General features: G+C 39.9%; 2 protein-coding genes across 2 annotated transcripts in view; both read right to left on the reverse strand.

The window, feature by feature from the left end:
* Positions 1-691: 691 nt before the first annotated feature.
* Positions 692-17364, reverse strand: part of LOC100185047 (breast carcinoma-amplified sequence 3 homolog) — a 28589-nt gene continuing 11916 nt past the window's right edge. The window contains exons 13-19 of the mRNA XM_002120967.5: positions 7509-7695; positions 6480-6885; positions 6100-6212; positions 5829-5948; positions 5369-5493; positions 2244-2468; positions 692-1833 (exon numbers count right to left, since the gene is read on the reverse strand). Of these exons, the coding sequence (XP_002121003.3) occupies positions 1745-1833; positions 2244-2468; positions 5369-5493; positions 5829-5948; positions 6100-6212; positions 6480-6885; positions 7509-7695 (1265 nt within the window). The 3' untranslated portion in view covers positions 692-1744. The remainder of the gene's footprint in view (positions 1834-2243; positions 2469-5368; positions 5494-5828; positions 5949-6099; positions 6213-6479; positions 6886-7508; positions 7696-17364) is intronic.
* On the reverse strand, positions 9568-12380 carry LOC100186624 (guanine nucleotide-binding protein G(i) subunit alpha-like). Its single transcript, XM_009863610.3, has one exon. The coding sequence runs from the start codon at positions 11314-11316 to the stop codon at positions 10243-10245; it is 1074 nt and encodes a 357-aa protein (XP_009861912.1). The 5' UTR covers positions 11317-12380; the 3' UTR covers positions 9568-10242.

Below are 17364 nucleotides of genomic sequence, written 5' to 3' on the forward strand. Positions count from 1 at the left end.
TACACAAATTGGCGTCGGGACGCTGTTAAAGCAATAATGAAGGGTACGGCGTGATCGAAAATGGGTGCTCGGATAACCAATTGAGATGATAGGTTTATCTAAATAAAACTGAGCCTAGCTAATCCTCCTATTTGTAATATGGCTGATAAATGTTGGTATTTATCATTTATTTCTGTAGTAAATGCAAGCACCTTTCGAAGTATGGTTTTGAAAGCATAAGTATGCAGACAACGTCGTTTTTAACGAGTTAACTTATAATACATTGGCGCCACCCGACTCCTTACAGCTACTCTGTTGGTTCCAGCTTATCTCAAGCAAGATCTTATATGATTGGCGTCTTGTGGTAAGGGTTGAACCGCACAACTATCCAGCCATGTTCTATATGTAATAGGATCACGACTGAAGAAATTTCTTGCGAATTTAATAGACATGTCAACGAATTTAACTATGACATGAATTTTGGCGTCTATTTTAAACAGGTGTGAAAATAGGTTTACTTTTCATCATTTTTAAGTTCCTATCGACTGTTATTTTGGTGTTGATTCCCCTTTCTTTGCTCTTGAAATAACATAATATTCGCCATCGTTTTCAAAGAGATATACTTTTGTGGGGGAAGATGGGACACCTTTAGCACGTAATATCCAAATATCCTGATCTCGTTTTAAACAATTAACAACGGTCTATGCGAGTCGTGAGGAAACGGTTTTTATAATTCCTTGAATGTTCTTTGTTTACTACCAATTGGGACAAAAAATAGAATAAAGAGGTGTCATATCTCTTCCCATCAACTTGTAGCCAGTGACATTAACGATATCTTTATTGTAAATATACCAAGTTACAAGGGGGAATTCTACACTGTGGTCTCCCATTTAGAAACAACACACGAAACTGGAAAAATACAGGAAATAAAACACCGATATTTTAATGAAAAGGCATTTGTTGCAAACTCAAAATTTGTTCAAGGTTTGGAAAAAATAAATCTCTATGGTGGAGAAATGTAAGCTTTTAAACACACCCGGCATCACTGAAACTTTTTGAGTTTAAAGCAAGCGAGGTGGAGTCGAAAGTTATGGCTTGAAATCTGTCCAAATTAAGACACCAGTTTTTTTGGGTTTTCTTAATTACTTTCACAGTACATAATCTTAAGCCCAATTTTCAGAAAATGTTTGAAAACACTGGCCAAAGACAATGCCTTTTAACAGAAAGTTATGACGTCATCAAACTATGACGTCACGTAATTTCATCGTTGAAAAAGGATACTGCCGAAAATTATTTCATTAAAAAGTGGAATAAACGATAAAACGAGAACTAATCTATAGTTGGGTCGCCCTTATATAAAAACTCTGTAAGTGTATCTGGGGTATAAGAGGTTAAAATAAAACGACAGCAAAGTTTCCTCAAAACACCACAGCATCTGATAGGAAAGACCTCTGGAAAAATAAAGCAACGTTTTTTTCGGCGTCGAAAAACGTAGGAACACACCCGGCCACCAGCTTTTTAAGGAAATTTTTACACGAAATTTGGGAGCTTTGTACACACTAGAGCGCATTGGGTTTGGAGAGGCAAAGCGAACGTATTAAGGTAAATTTGAATTAGCACGCTGAGGCGAGAGAAGGAGTACAGTAATTTTTATTCTATCGAATTTGCACTGTTTTTTTTTTTTTAACGCTCGAAGGGTTTAGAGGATATTGCACGTAGTGTGTCGTCAGGTGTACCACGTGACGCATTGTGACGTCATGGAAAGTTACACGTCACTAGGTAGTTGTATAGAAGGAGCATCTCTGCTGAACTCGAAGTGTTCTGTCACTAAATCGACTCCGTAGTCCGCTGTATCTGAGAAACACAAGTTAAATAACATTATAGGCTTTCTACGAGATAACTCTGGTATAGACGAAGTTGTTCCCATAGAATATAAAAAAATATAGCGGCCATTTTCGATACCTTCTACTGGTGCCAATAAAATTTGGACACTGTACTAACTAGACCCCCTGTAATAATTCAAAAAAATATGATCTATAAATATTAATGTTCGTCATAGACACATATTTATATTGCCGTTGGTATTCGTAGCCTTTTCCATAGCGACCCAAATCTTAAGCATAAATAATAGCTTCAATGGCTTTATTTTTGAAGCAGCATATTATGTATTTTGTAAGCATTGTGTTGGTTAATATACGCCAACCCTGGCTCAAATATACGATCCCTAAAACGTTCAGTAAAAAACGTTGCGCGAAAACACAAACCTGAATCAGCTCTGTACTTTGCTACCGGTGACGTAGACGGAAATGGGGTTGATGACGTCATTGTTGGTTGGTTCGTGACGTCATCATACAGATCAACCATTGCGTCAGCAATTCGTTCCTTCAATCTTTCCTCCCCTTCACGTAGTGTGTAACCGGACAACCTTCTGTCTTCAAGTGACCCGTAAGCGTTTATTTCAAGCATATGAGCCGCACGGTCAAAGTTACCTGACAAATACAAGCTGTTATGCTGATTTATAGGTTTTGTATTCTCCTGGTATGTCCTTTTTGTATGGAAAATACATAAAAGTTTAAAAGTTTTCTAAATTACCAAAAAATACAAGGCTGTTTTTTGTAGGTGATTTGATGTATTAGGCTGCTTTTAGGAGTGTAAAACCCGAAAGAGTTTATATATATTTGTGCAAAGGCAGTGTAAAAAAACATATTTTGGGGTGTTATATAAAACACGGAATTTCTGTTCGGTTACAATACAAATACGACAGATTGACAGCCAATATGTTTAAAATATATTCAACAACAGTTCTGGGCGCTATAATTTGTGTTGCTATAGGATCTCGTTTGTGCATTATTCGACTGTACTTTCACACTATACGTATGTTGGCTACGTTTCGCCACGGTGACAAAAAGGCTAAACAATTGTTTCTAGAAATGGCTCTCACCCCACGCACCAACGCACACGGAAAACGAATTCGAAACCTTTTATCGGTTTAGCTGTGAAGGTCAAGTTAGGCGAGCTAATCTCTTTGCTATGGGAGCATGGGGAACTTGTGGTCGCTCAACTGTGGTTAGGATAACTACCTTGGGTTGGGTCAATGATAATGTTTGTTTAACCGATGACTCGACAGTTACATCGATGATCCAAGACGAGTTTTCATTATTCGGGTGGCATTTATGCGAAAATAAGGTGACAGGAAATAATTTGAACGATTTTGATGGGCACTTTTTGACGAAAATTCCATTTAAAAAAACGAAAATCTTTTGTTTGTGGGGTAGTTTTTGGGAAATAAATGCGCATGTTTGATGATGTAATTTAGTGTAACATTATTAAATCAGGTGCTCAAGATGCGTGAAACCATTTCTGAAGGTTTGTATGTTTAAGTCGTGGATAGTGAAGCAACATTGTGAAGCTATTCAAGTCAACCGCACGTTACTCAATATAAGGCGAAGCGAGAACACAAAGGGCGGCTAAATGAACTTGGAATACAAGTGCTTTGTAGGGGGCCGGCTGGGGTACGAGATGGGGCGTGAACGCGGTGTTAGAAAGTGACGGTTCGGTAGTTTCCGGTCCGAAAAGCAAACACAGAAGCAAGGAATTTAATTTCCTGCGCTGGGGCAACGCCGGAAGCTGGCACGCGCGACAAAAGCGTTCCGAGGAGCGAATTCAGGCCACAGGAAACGGCCGTGAACGCGATCCATTAGTTGCTCTCGTAAAAGGGGCAATCACATGGGTTTAATTAGCATCGGTGGGTAGGGTAGTCGAAGTGAACAAGGGGGTGTTGTTTGGCCTCGCCTTTACACTGCGTGCCACCTTTGTGTTAATGAAGCGAACAGGCGAAGAAAGCAGAGAGCCAGGGAATCAAATTTGAAACCGAGGCTCTGGGTTTTAACGTTGGTGTGAGATTCGCCCCCAACCGTGTATGGTTTGCTTTGGATTACAAATTTGATGTTCCTTGTTTGCATAACGATGCTTATCGGGTGTAGGGGCGAACAGGTTATACTGACGCGGTTACAAAAGCTGATCCACTATCTTAATTAGGCGAGGAAATGGAAGTAAAATACGGTACGTCAATATATGAACACCATAAGTGTATTATGCGGTTTCTTTAGAGGTGTATTTAACTGACAATAATTACACGTTCGCTGAATTATAGTTGGGTCAGTCAATAACTAAAAAAATAACCCATTTTTTGGTATGGACACCCCAATGAAAACCTAAATTGTGGTTAAAGCAAAATATGTACTAAAATCAAATACACAGCGTTTTTTTTCTCTTTTTTTTGAGGAACTGGAAAACATAAGTTGCCACAGATGGTCACGTGACAGAGGGTCGACCCAGGGCGGTTCCTAAAACAACAGAACGAGTGTCTGCACGGCGGGTGATCCTTGACAAATGTCATCCAACGATTTCTAGCAGTGCGTGGCCGATATCGAAGAATTGGCGCCGGGCGGCGTAAAAACAACTACTTCTCAGTGCACCGGGTTGAGCGACCGGAAAAATCGCAGCGGCGATGATGGAACAACGCGTCGTTTCGCGTGCCAGGTCGGGGAATGCGGTTGGTGGGGGTTGGGAGCTCTTTGAACGTTCTTGGACGCGCTAGACGTTGAAACAACAGCTGGATGGGCGATGAGAGTCGCGTGATAACATCCAATTGCCAATGATCGCGACACAATATGTGCTAGCGGGGCGTGCCGGGTAGGGGGGGTAAGGCCGGCTTTTGGGCTTAATTTCTCGGCGCGTTTGAGCAGCAGCTGTGCTGTGAGATACGACTGACGCCACTAAAGACCGTTGATTGCGATATCAACAGCGTGAGACGTCTTTTATTTGAGATGGTGCGTCGCCCTGGCGCGTAGTAATGATATATTATATAAAGAATGAATAGCTGATAACGGAATCTTAACATAACCATGGGATTAATGAAACCAACAGTTCAATTGTGATATAAATACTTCATTCAAACATAACAAACGCCACTTTATATTGAAGTTCCGGCTTAAACGACTGACATGTTAGTTTTATGATTAGCCTTTTCCACATTGCGGGTTAGTTCAGACTTAAAGCCATTTTAATACAAACAAAAGAGTTTTGATAAAAATGTTGTAAGGTAGGGAAAGATGACACTTTTAGAACATAATATTCAAATATCCTGATCGTGTTTTTAAACAATCAACAGCGGTCTATAGGAGTCGTGAAGATACGGTTTTATAATTCTTTGAAAGCTCTTTGTTTACTACTAAATAAATACCAATAAAGAGCATTAACAGCCTGGTTGTTGAGGTAATAGGCTAAATCTTACATAAATACCAGGTCCTCGATTAGAACCTTACCCATATACAATAGAATAGATATACAACGCATAATATTCACCCATATAGAGTACATTACTTACCAGATCCACTTTCAATAGTAATACGAGATAACGTGGTACAACAACCTGACGAGATATCACCGTCGTCAAACGACGCAGCATACCGAGGTGCTGGAGTGGGTACAGGCTCCGACCGTGAATGGATTCTATAGGGGTAAACAATGTAGTAAAACGTAGGGCTTATACTATATGGGTATAAGGTCCTTCCTAGATGACTTATTTTATACTTTATTTGGCCATTACCCAGACCACTTAAATAGTTATGTATAAATGTAACCGATTTTCCTTGCGTGGCAGAGCAATAACAGTTATCACGTTTGTAACTTTGTGGGTGATTGTTTTCTGTATGGCTGACCAGTTAAACAACCCGTAAGAAAGCCACTGGTTTGGAGCAATTGCCCAAGGACACATATACCAATCATTATCTGTTTAGCTTTAACTTTTTGAGCAGAATTCAATTTTTTTTTACATAAGTTCTTACGGTAAGGAATGAATGTCAAGCTCTTCGTTGTAAACATCTTCCCCTGACACAGCGCCACCATACGGTGGAGCAACAGCAGATACACCGTCCACGAGGTGCTGCTGGTTTGATAGGAGTGCACTGAAAATCGAGAAAAATGTAAAATACCCCTAAAAAATCGTGCAAAAAAATGGAAAAATGTACAGAGCAGAATGCTACGGCTTTACACACAAAAATACGTTAGTGTGTTTATTACAGTTAAGGGAGTATAGTAAGTAAAAGTAACAGCCACCTGGATACAGATGATAGAACATGGGTGCTGCTGGTTGATAGGAGAGGTTTAAAGTTGAACTGAGGCCCCATCCACAATCTTCGGGCTGGACCTTCATGTGTTACCATTTCAACCTAGCATATATTTAACATCATAGTGGGGTGAGGGAAGACGGGACTGGTCGAGTAACTGGTCCGTTATGCTTAGTAATAACGTAATCAATTTATGTGAGAGTATACGTTATCTGGGAGTTTTGGAAAAGACAGTACTGGTTGGTCCATTAATCGTTATACATAAATATGCTGTAAAACTATTTTCAGAATTTAAACCCATAATTACTTAATCTTAGGAACCGTCAGTGTTTCCCGAACAAATATTTTAACCTTTAAAACAAAGCTTACCTGTGCCAACCATTCATCCCCGGCAACACTGGCCACCCCTGCATCCGATTTCGATCTCTTTCTCTCTTCATCTGATCCATGTCTTCCGTTCATCCTTATGGCGTCTTGCTCCGACATCGAGCTCGACTTTTTAGCTTTCGGTTGCCCTCTAGGGACGGCGCTACCGGGAACCGCGTTCCGCTGCTGGGCGCTGAAGGGTCGCGAACGTTTGGGCTGTTCACTTTTGACCGGATTTTTCGAGGAAATTGTAGCCGTGACGTCAGAGACATTCTGCGGGCGGGTAGTATACTCGTTGCTTTTGCTTCTCATGCGATGCAGCTCGTATAACTGACGACAGTGATCGTCCATGGCTAGCAACTCGTTTTTAATTGGGATTGGTAAAGACACGATGCTCCATGTTGAAAGTCTGTTGACACGAAGGCACGATATAACTATATGTTAAATTCATTCGCATTATAATAATTTGATACAGGCAGGATATAAATGGTCAAGCTATTTTTAATTGTAATACTCAACTCATATAGTAGGTTGGGGGAAGATGGGACACATTTAGCACATAACATCCAAATATCCTGATCGTGTTTTAAACAAGTACTAACGGTCAATAAGAGTCATGGGCATATAGATTTATAACATCTTTAATGTTCTTTGTTTACTACTAAACGGGACGAGAACATCGAGATTAAAGGTGTCCCGTCTTCCCCCACCCTACTGTATAAATTGGGATAAGCATACATAACAAACAAACGATGCAAGTGAACGCAGTTGAGTAATCAGTAATCAGGAAACAGATTGCTTAGCTGTATATGGTGGTTGCCAGTCTACAAAAACATACAGTAGGGAGGAACACCTTTAGCTTATATTGTCCAAATACGTGTTTTAAACAATAAACAACGGTATATGGGAGTCATGAGAATACGGTTTTATAATTCTTTAAATGTTCTTTGTTTACTACCAAATTGGCCGAGAAAATAGAATAGAAAGGTGTCCCATGTTCCCCACCCTACTATAATAAAACAACCCACACACCTTTGAAGAGGCCAGCAAAGGCGAGCGGTGGCCAACAACTCTACTGGGGAATCATCCGATACTTTAGGCAGGCCGTGTTGTGGACGAGGCTCGAGCAGATATTCGGTTAGGAAGCCGGAAGAGCTAACTACGAGGAGTTTTTGACATCCGGCAGATGACGCGACATTCCTTCCGCCAGTGGGAGCCCCTGAAGGAAACAGTGACGTCACAGCGTAGGATTTCGCAACAAAGAAAATAAAGGCGCGGGTAAAAAACTTATCATGCTGGCGAATGTCAGAATAACAGAATACCCGTGTTAACATGGGTTTTTATCGCACGCTTCCCATAACACTGTTTTTCAAGAGTTTTAGTATTACATATCTGCGGCCAGTGGTCGTTTAATTAACGAAAACTATTATAAAAGTCTGTTTGGTTTGGGAGAAATGTAAAAAATGTTATTTAGGAGGACAAATTCCAGCCTCTATCTCGCAACCCACCCCCGTACAGGAGTTTAACATTCACTTAACGTGTTCGGTTGCGCGTATATTGATCAAATTGTTACTTAGCATTGATTTTCTATCTATCAGAAATCGTTACCACGTCATTAAAGCTAAGGCTGTTATACAATGTGTAGGAAAAAGCAGCCGAATGCCTATGGGTGTTGCGAAATAAACAAAACTGTGTGAAACATTAGCAATTTGACACCTAGAGCACGTATAAAACCCTGTGTTTACTGTAAAGTGTGTCGGCAGTGGCGCAGCCAGGGGGGTTTCGGCGGTCGTGACCCCCCTTTTTAAAACCAAAAATATATATATATTTTTTTAAATTGTTTTTTCTTAAAATGAATAATTTAAACCCCCTCCCCCCTTTTTTTCCCAGCTGCGTCACTGTGTGTCAGTGAATGTACATATATCAATATACACAACACAGTTGCAATCGAATTATTCGACCAGGCTGTACACGTAGATAGATCTGTATTGTATAATCCAGGACTGTATAATTACATTAGGCTACATTGTATAACATAAGCGTGTATTGTGTAACATATTTATAGCAGGATGGGGAAGATGGAACACCTTTAGCACATAGTATCCAAATAGCCCTATCGTGTTTTAAACAATTAACAACGGTCTGTGAGAGTCCAAAGTTACGGTTTTATAATTCTGTGAATGTTCTTAGCTTACTACCAAAAGGGAAAATAGAATGATAATGTGTCCCATCGTCCCCAACATACTATATCTGTATTATATAGAATATATAACACAATATTATTATTTAGCGAAGCTGTAAAATTATCTTGTATTCACAACACGATTTCACGATCATTAAATTTACAATTGTAGCTTTTAACAAAGAGTAGGAGGGGCGGAACCGACAAAAACCGGAACCATTGATTTTTGAATACTGGTTCCTGTTGTTCATATATTGTGTTCTGTATGTTACTTATGCGTCAGCACATTAAAAGCTTTGTATGACATATAGAAAACATGACGTTGACCTATTCAACACACCAACTGCAAAAACAATTACGTTTTTTCTCCGTAAGATACAAACAGAGTTGCGTCATAGGATTGTTGTTAAACTTAATTTAAAATTCGTACTCTTTGAGCATTTTGTTGGTCCAACTTTTATACGGAAGATTTTAATAATTAATTCCAGCTTGCACGCTGTCTGCATTTAATTTAATGGAGAAATTGGTAGTGCCCAACAAATGCGCATTTATCTTGAACAATACATTTTTAATAAATTGAAACAGACTATTGAATAATGAAAACTGTTTAAGCTGTTGAGGCTACATTGTGTTTGTGGTATTCTGGCAGAGGAAATGACGTAGGCGATTTAAAACTGAGCAATACGTCGAACTGACAATGGGCAACTTTGTGTTGGCTACTAGTGAGCGTATGCATTAATAATGAGTCTGTTACTGCGAGCATAACAGGCTCTGCTGCATGTTATGGCGCTGGGATATTTATGTTACCTATGGCTCGCTTTAAGCGTTATTGACAAGCTGTAAATGCGGATTTTGATATTAAATCTTCACCAAGGACACTGGTATGTTATGAGACAAAACACACGGGTATTAACATTTGGAAAATTCGCTATTGAATGCAAACGAAGAGTTCATTAAACACGAGTATGTGGATTCGTTTACCACCCGTCGAGACGGAGACGGGTTTTGTGTTCCATACACAAGACATTCAATTTACGAGACTATCATGTCCCGGTGGAGAGAGCCCGCACAAGTGACAACTAATAACGTTTTGCAGTGATGTTTTCTAATAGGAAAAATAACACTGGCAGTAAATAAAGGGTGGCGGTAAACAGCCTTAAAATATTTGCACATTCGTCGTTGGCATGAATTCGTATTCTCGGAGATAAATATTAGACCTCATGTTGATACTTTGCGGTCCAGTAACTCATAGTTACATTGCTATCATTGCAAATAGTAAACATAAACACGTAGCAACCACAAGTAAATGTACAGATAGACTGGGACAGACACTCGAAAGCAAAAGAACGAAATTCTCGAGTTGAAATAGGACGCCGACAAATACGTTGCAATCGACGAGTGATTTTTCTTATAAAATATACTTCGCTCAAAACAATAAATAAAATTGTCTATAAGCTCTTGTGGCGGTGTACGGTCGATGCGGCGTTTAATTTGAAAGTTTTTCGACAGTGGACCAATTGGCCCCTCCCCGTGATTCTGGGCCCGCCCTGATCAAGTTCCGGTTCCTGTGTTCCTCGGTTACACTTAGCCGGATCCAAAAACGGTGTCCAAGATCTTCCGCATCAAAACATCGGACACAGCGTCGAATACGAAGCGGACGTTGCCGGTGTCCGTAGCGCAAGTAAAGTGCGTGTAAATCTCCTTCTTTTCGGCGTGTTTGTTTTGCAGCTCGAATTGCTCACGGACGTAGTCCGAAGCGGATGCGTAGTCATTGTCACCGGTGTAGTCCGGGAAACAGATAGTGAGAGGAGAGTTCACGATCTTCTCCTCGAAAAGATCTTTTTTATTGAGGAAGAGGATCATGGATGTGTTTGCAAAGAACGGGTTATTGCAGATTGATTCGAATAGCTTAAGACTCTCTCGCATCCGGTTCGTCTCTTCGTCTTCTGCGAGAACTTGGTCGTAAGCGGAGAGCCCGACGCAGAATATAATGGCAGTTACATCCTGGAAGCAGTGAATCCATTTCTTCCTCTCTGATCTTTGTCCTCCGACGTCAATAAGAGTAAAGTTGAGGTTCTTATATTCAAACGTAGTTTCAATGATACCCGTCGTCTTAACTCTTGTCCGCAACACGTCTTGTTCTGTGGGTATATAGGAAGACTCACACACTCTGTCCAGAGCATCAAGGTAATAAGCGGCGGAGTCGTTCAGCTGGTACTCCCTTGAACGCCCATAACATTCCTTCACGCCGTCGTCTGCCCACAGAAGCTTCAGAGACTGTCCGATGTCAGTAGCTAAATCTACATCCTCCATCTGACCGGAAGCAGCACGCAGTTTCTTGCCATCATCGGCACGTTGTGGGTCACCAAACTGAATATTAAGAGACTCCATCGCCTTCAATATGGCAACCATAGACTGGACAGTGTTGGCGAAAACGACCGGCTTGAAATTGATTCTCTCGGATTCAGAGAAACCGTCTTGATGAAGAATTTTCATCTGTTTTGCGATCGTACTCTTCCCTGACTCCCCAGCTCCCAGGAGGAGCAGTTTCACCTCTTTTCTTGCAGCTTCCTGATCCTTCTTGAGCTGCTTATCGATCATATCTGAAGTCTTTTTTAACCCTTTTTCTTCATCGGATCGTGAAGCAGCACATCCCATGGTCAGCGGTTTACAAAGTATTTCAATTTATAAACTATGAAAAAGTGACCGACTAAAGTCGAGAAAGACTGAAACAAAATGTAGAAATAATGTAATGCCTGTAACTATTACAATCTCCAAGAAAAGTACATGATATATAAGCCTCATCTCAATTCAGCCTAACCCTCCCAATTGGAAGCGCTTTCTTGGTCTAGAAATACTTATAAATCTTGACTGTTTTACCCCGTCTGCGTGCGTTGAGTGGCACTACTGCAAGCAAAATACACCGCCCAAATTCGATAGGCGGTATACGTATTACTGATGTTGCATGCGGCGTGCGTTTCTAAAGGTTTATTAATAACAGTCTTGCGCACGTACACACACTCTACAAGCGGTATCTGCGCGTGTGTGTGAGCTTGCTCGGCGCGCCGCACATACCCGAAAATACTCAAACAAGGTGCGTTTGATTTCCCGTTGCGTTGCTTCCTGTCAAACAGTTGCGTGTCGGCTCATACACTATCCATCAGCCGCCACAGTGCAGCAATAAAATCTCAAACCCCGTCCAACTTCCTGCAGTGAATTAAACAACAAAAGTACCGCCCAAGAAGCAAAGCACAGTCACACACGACAGCTTAGAACATGGAAACCTAACGATAACCGCAGCAGGATTCCATCACCGTTGTCTTACAGTCAACAGCGTTGCATGGCCCATTTTACCACTTTGGTTAGAATTGGATAAACCTACCTTTAAATAAACCGTTTCCCACAACTGACATACATTAACAAGAAAGCACTCGACATTGCCACAGCGAGAATGTAATTACAGAACTGATGAGACTACATGGCCCTTTGGCACAAAAACCAACCGTTTTTCTGACACAAAAAAAAACGTCACAAATCTAAATAAAGTCACTGGTAAAAATAACTATTCAAATACTACATAAGGACTTATATGCTGAACGATTCTTAACAACTACCGCAGAGGAATTACTCAATTCACGAAGCTGTGTCTAATTTAACCGATGATAGACATTACACAGCGTTGAAAACAGTTTTTAAATATTAAATTCCTAAACTCATTTATTAAAAGTCTGTAGCAAATTCTCTTTTTTTTGCTTTTTCAAATCCTTTCGCTGACAGACACATTAGATCAGTTTAATTCTTGTAGCGCCTGGCTTTATAAACTTCGAATGTAAGTATATCAAACTTCTATTTGTAATCACGTTTTTATCACACACCGAATTTACACGGATTATATTTGCTCACGACTTAAGCACTCGGCTAAAGTAAACTGAACCTTTCCCTTACATAACCCGATCTTATTTTACTGCCTATTTCTTATAGGAGACGTATCTAGCTGGTATTGTAACTGTTAACCCGCCGACCCCACAAGCCGAGTGAAGAGAATGGTGCAGAGGGGACAATTATTAACTAACTTCAGATCAAGATTTCCCACAGTCGGGTTTACCGTGACGTCAGGAGTATGACGTCATGGCACATATCGACGTACTTTGGCCCCCTGGGGCGGGACCATGACTTTTTATCACCGAATCCATATGTAGGGGTTATATTTAACCGAATTAAACACGCTTATAATTAACCTGTCCTGTAAGCTCTTTTCTCAAAAAGACGAATGCGTAAAAATTCTCCCGATCCGTTTCCGAATTTAAACAAAATCAGCGGCCTTAATTTACGTTCTTTGTTTAAAATTAATAAATAAATTATTCAGCAGGTCGTGTGTTGAGGGGAGGACTGGATTCCGATAGAAGAGATCGTGGGTTTTATAGAATATCGTGTTTTACATGACAACACTCAATGCGATTCAGACAGCTAAGCTTGTATACAAATAACATACGAACGAGATGTGTCTACACGTTTTGTATCGAGTGATGCTGTCTGAACCTTCTAGAACAATTATGTCTGCCATTGTTAATACAACTACGTGAACTTAGTTGTCTAGCACCAACAACAAGGGAAGGCACAATAAAACTTCCGTAGACGCCAATCCTAGGTCTGACTGACTGAACAATAAGATTCTAATACGATTCCCAGCATGAGGTATACACACTATAAAAACTACCTGATGAGGTCTATAATAAAAACTGCGCATTTAGTACCGGTGTGGTCCAGGAGCATCCAGTACTGCAATAACATACGGGTGCGCTTCATTCTGTTTCGAGCGCGAATTTTCACAGAACATAAACACCTGTGTTGCTGTGCGCGTACAGTGTCACCAAACGTCAAACAACTTGCTGGTTAAAAATAGCACATATGCAAATACAACTCGTCTCCCATCTGTTTATTCTGCCCTGTCTCTAACAGTAGCGGGGCTAGAATAACAGTTACACCGGATTCGTTTTATAAGCAAGCGTTTTTAACTGTCCCACGCATGTACTAACTTACGCACAAGAGCTAACGTAATACTAACGTGTGTAAGTCGGGACACCCACAATCTCTGACGTCGCAATATCTATTTTGGTAGCGCCCTATGCAACAGAACAGTTCTCACTATTTACCTTTCTCTTAAAAAAAAAACGAAAACTGAATGACGAATAAAGAGACAATAAACGTTAAACATTAGACCCAACTCCAATGTGTCGCCAATTATTTGTAATTGACTGACCGGTGGGGACAGACTTAGTTAATTTAATCGATATTGACAGAATGGAAAACACACCTAATCGCCGGGTACAACATCTGTGGGTCAACTGACCGCTTTTAACTTTCCGGATTAAACTGGTTCTATTCGGATGAACGTTCACCTGACACAAAATCACACATACCCGACAATGAAATTACCGACACAAAAATCCGGATTAATTTTTACAATGACAATTTTTCGTCGCCAGTTTTTCGATAATGGATTTGCTGTGTGAAACGAAACCAGCAGTAACTCGTTACACCTTACTTACTGCGGTCGTAATGGCTGAAAACACCCAATACGTGCTACACAACTGCGTAGAATACGCCAAGCACAATATTCTGACTCAACTTGATTCATCACACTTCCTTTTTTATGGCATTGCGCATTTTAAAAACAACGGTCAAAACACATACGGACTGAATAACTAAATCCTAGTTTATATCTTTTTATATTTGACTAATAGATTTTGACCTATAGGGCGACCTGGTTTGGACTTCGAACGTAGGTACGAAAAATATTTTTCCCGAAAAGCTGTTTTGAGAATAAAATACCTGCCAGCCAAGCAGTTTACATATAAATACAGTAAACCTCCGCGTATAAAAACAGTAACTCAATTGATATCGCAGTACATTACTGAAAGCACACGGAAGGAAACAAATGTAAGCTGTTTTAGGCCTTGCTAAAATTTCCAGTTACAATTAAAAAGGGGAACTATTGATTCAAAAGAAACCGCGACGATAATACAACGTTTTCATAAAAAAATCGACATTCACCACAATGCGCGCTGTGAATTAAAGGTGCTGTGTATTGTTGTTCAGTTCAGAACGGATCATTTAAGAAAAAAAATCAATTTTCTAATTTCGACGCCGACGAATTCAGGTTTAAGGTTCGAGATTTAAAACGTCTAAAAATGTTTTTCAAATTATTGTAAAGATAGAAGTACCTAATTTTTTTACGGGGGAAGGTAATCAACAAAATATTTTTGCTGCATTTTACTCGCCCTTATGGCGTTTGTTTTTCAGTTTTACACGGTAGAATGAACGCTTTTTGAATTATGTAACATGTTTTTCAGATTAAATCTGAACAGACCATTTTCACGTTATAAACATCAATAGTTTTATAGTTTCCAGGTATACGTTATATTGCCCATCTAAAAGATGCCGAAAATCAACTTCGACAAACCTGGAATCTAATCTGAAAGCACAGTCGTACTTTCTATCTCGCCACCTTAAATCTATTGATTATTTCAGAGAAATGGTAGCTTGAAATAGGAGCAAACACAACCTATAGAAGACCCTTATTATTAACGCCTGACGCTGGACAATTCAAACCTCAAGTACGTCACGAAACCACCGTGTTCTATATACGGCTACACAAGATCACGATTAGAACCTCAATGAAAACATAACTTGAGTCGTGTAATTGTAGTTTAATAAAATATTCATTTTTTAATTTCAAAAATTGCTGTCGCCAACTTACAAAAAAGGTTTTAAATACGCACTAGTTTTAGACTAAAAAGTACTTTAACAGCGCTATCTAGAAGCATATAGATATGTTACGCTTGCTTCAGTTCTAAACAGAAACACCTCTGGACTCAAACCTATATTAGCAAAAATACGACGCACAGAAACGTAATCTTTAAACTGTAACACCGGAGGCGTACGACACAATGGCCAAATTTAAACAGTCTGTGATGCCGCTATTGAATTACTGAATCATAAAATTAAATTTGATGTTTTCTAAAAATACATTGCATTATTGGACACGTTACCGGACGCTAGCTTGACCATATTAATTTATTTTACATTATTCAGGTTATAGCTCCGAGTGAACCGTAATTATAGCTGTATGACTCAAAAGAGTCAGAGTAATAATTTTGGCACGGACCGGTTGTTATGTAATCGTCACGAATGTTTTAACCTTGGTAGGCAATAGGTCTACCTGGGGCCCTACACTTAAACACACTAATATTAGCTGTGGAACACACACATAAACCACAAACACATGTAATATAAGGCTGACAAGTACTAAGTCGATATATAGTAGTGTGGGGGAAGATCGGACACCTTTTTTATTCTATTTTCTCGTCTAATTTGGTAGTAAACATATAATATTCAAAGAATTATAAAACCGTATCCTCACGACTCCCATGGATGTTACATGTTTAAAACACGATCAGGATATTTGGTTAGCTTCTGTTAAAAGTGTCCCGTCCTACCCCATCCTAGTTATATATAAGCAGTACCAAGGAATCAAAAAAACTTCAATGTCAAGAAAAAAGCCGCGATCGAATAGATGTTACTCTAAATTTAAACTAAAGCCAAGAGACGCCCGAACAACCTCAGTTAAACTCATAGTTGTAACGGATTTCTATCTGCTGACGATCCAATTTCGAACGGCAACTACTGAGAGAAAATGTATCTTTGTCTGCAATCTCAAATTAAATGTGACCATCGGCTTATCTGAGTACAAAACCAATTGTACTGCACATTGTTGCGCATTTTCTACGACTCAACGGATAGACTTTGAAAGTTACTAATATAAACAACGTCACTGATGACGTCTTTTGGAAACACACCAACATGTGCTGGTATCGAAATGCCAAATCTGTGATTGGTAAACTGCGCCTGCTCGCCCAGCAAATGTCGCAGGTCCTTATAATAGCTCACTTTTATCACGGAGTGAATCAACTCTCCATTAATGCGCGTGTTTATACATTATGCGCATACCTTGCTTATTACCAGTTTTATCGATAAGCAGTTGTTTCGAAACGTCGCCACCGCTTATGAAACGCTGTGGTCGAATACCGAGTCAAGTTCTCCCCGAAGAGGAAACGAAAGAACCGTCATGAGTTCAGCAATGTCACCAGTCATGACAGGCGCCATTATGGCCCAATAATCCGCCGAGGTTTCGGCCTGTAATAGCCAGGACGGGCGTCTTTTCTACCTAATAAAGCCTTACCAGCGTAGCGAAGAACTTTCCAAAAACTTTAAGGGCGCTGGTAAATATAGCGTACGACAGACCTTCACAATTTGGGGTAGTAATACAACAAAAAGAATAAAATTGAAAAGAAAAATAGGCGGAATTGCCCAGAGAGAGTTTAAACTTCCAATGCTGTATACTATTAGTCTCGACTGTTAACATATTATAAAGCGTGAATATATAATTCCGCCCCATGAGTATTTAGGTAATGGAACTAGTTGCTACAGTCTGCTGATTTTAAGCGGACATGCCAACGTATCGATTTTGTCATGCGTTTAACTGATAAATATTACTAACATTCGGATAGCGAACTGGTTGGACTTGATTTTTGTCTGTTACGTTTCGTAGCACTGAATCCTTGTCGCGGGAACCGAACATAGAAAAAACTTTTGGACAATATTTTGGATGGTTTTACATTGTTACCTACTATTTAAGACATGTTG

The sequence above is a fragment of the Ciona intestinalis genome, unplaced genomic scaffold (genome assembly GCF_000224145.3).
Source record: "Ciona intestinalis unplaced genomic scaffold, KH HT000184.2, whole genome shotgun sequence".
NCBI classification, from domain to species: domain Eukaryota; kingdom Metazoa; phylum Chordata; class Ascidiacea; order Phlebobranchia; family Cionidae; genus Ciona; species Ciona intestinalis.

Bases quoted from the DNA above. Each gene is read 5' to 3' on its own strand.
- LOC100186624 (XM_009863610.3), bottom strand. From the start codon at position 11,316: ATGGGATGTGCTGCTTCACGATCCGATGAAGAAAAAGGGTTAAAAAAG.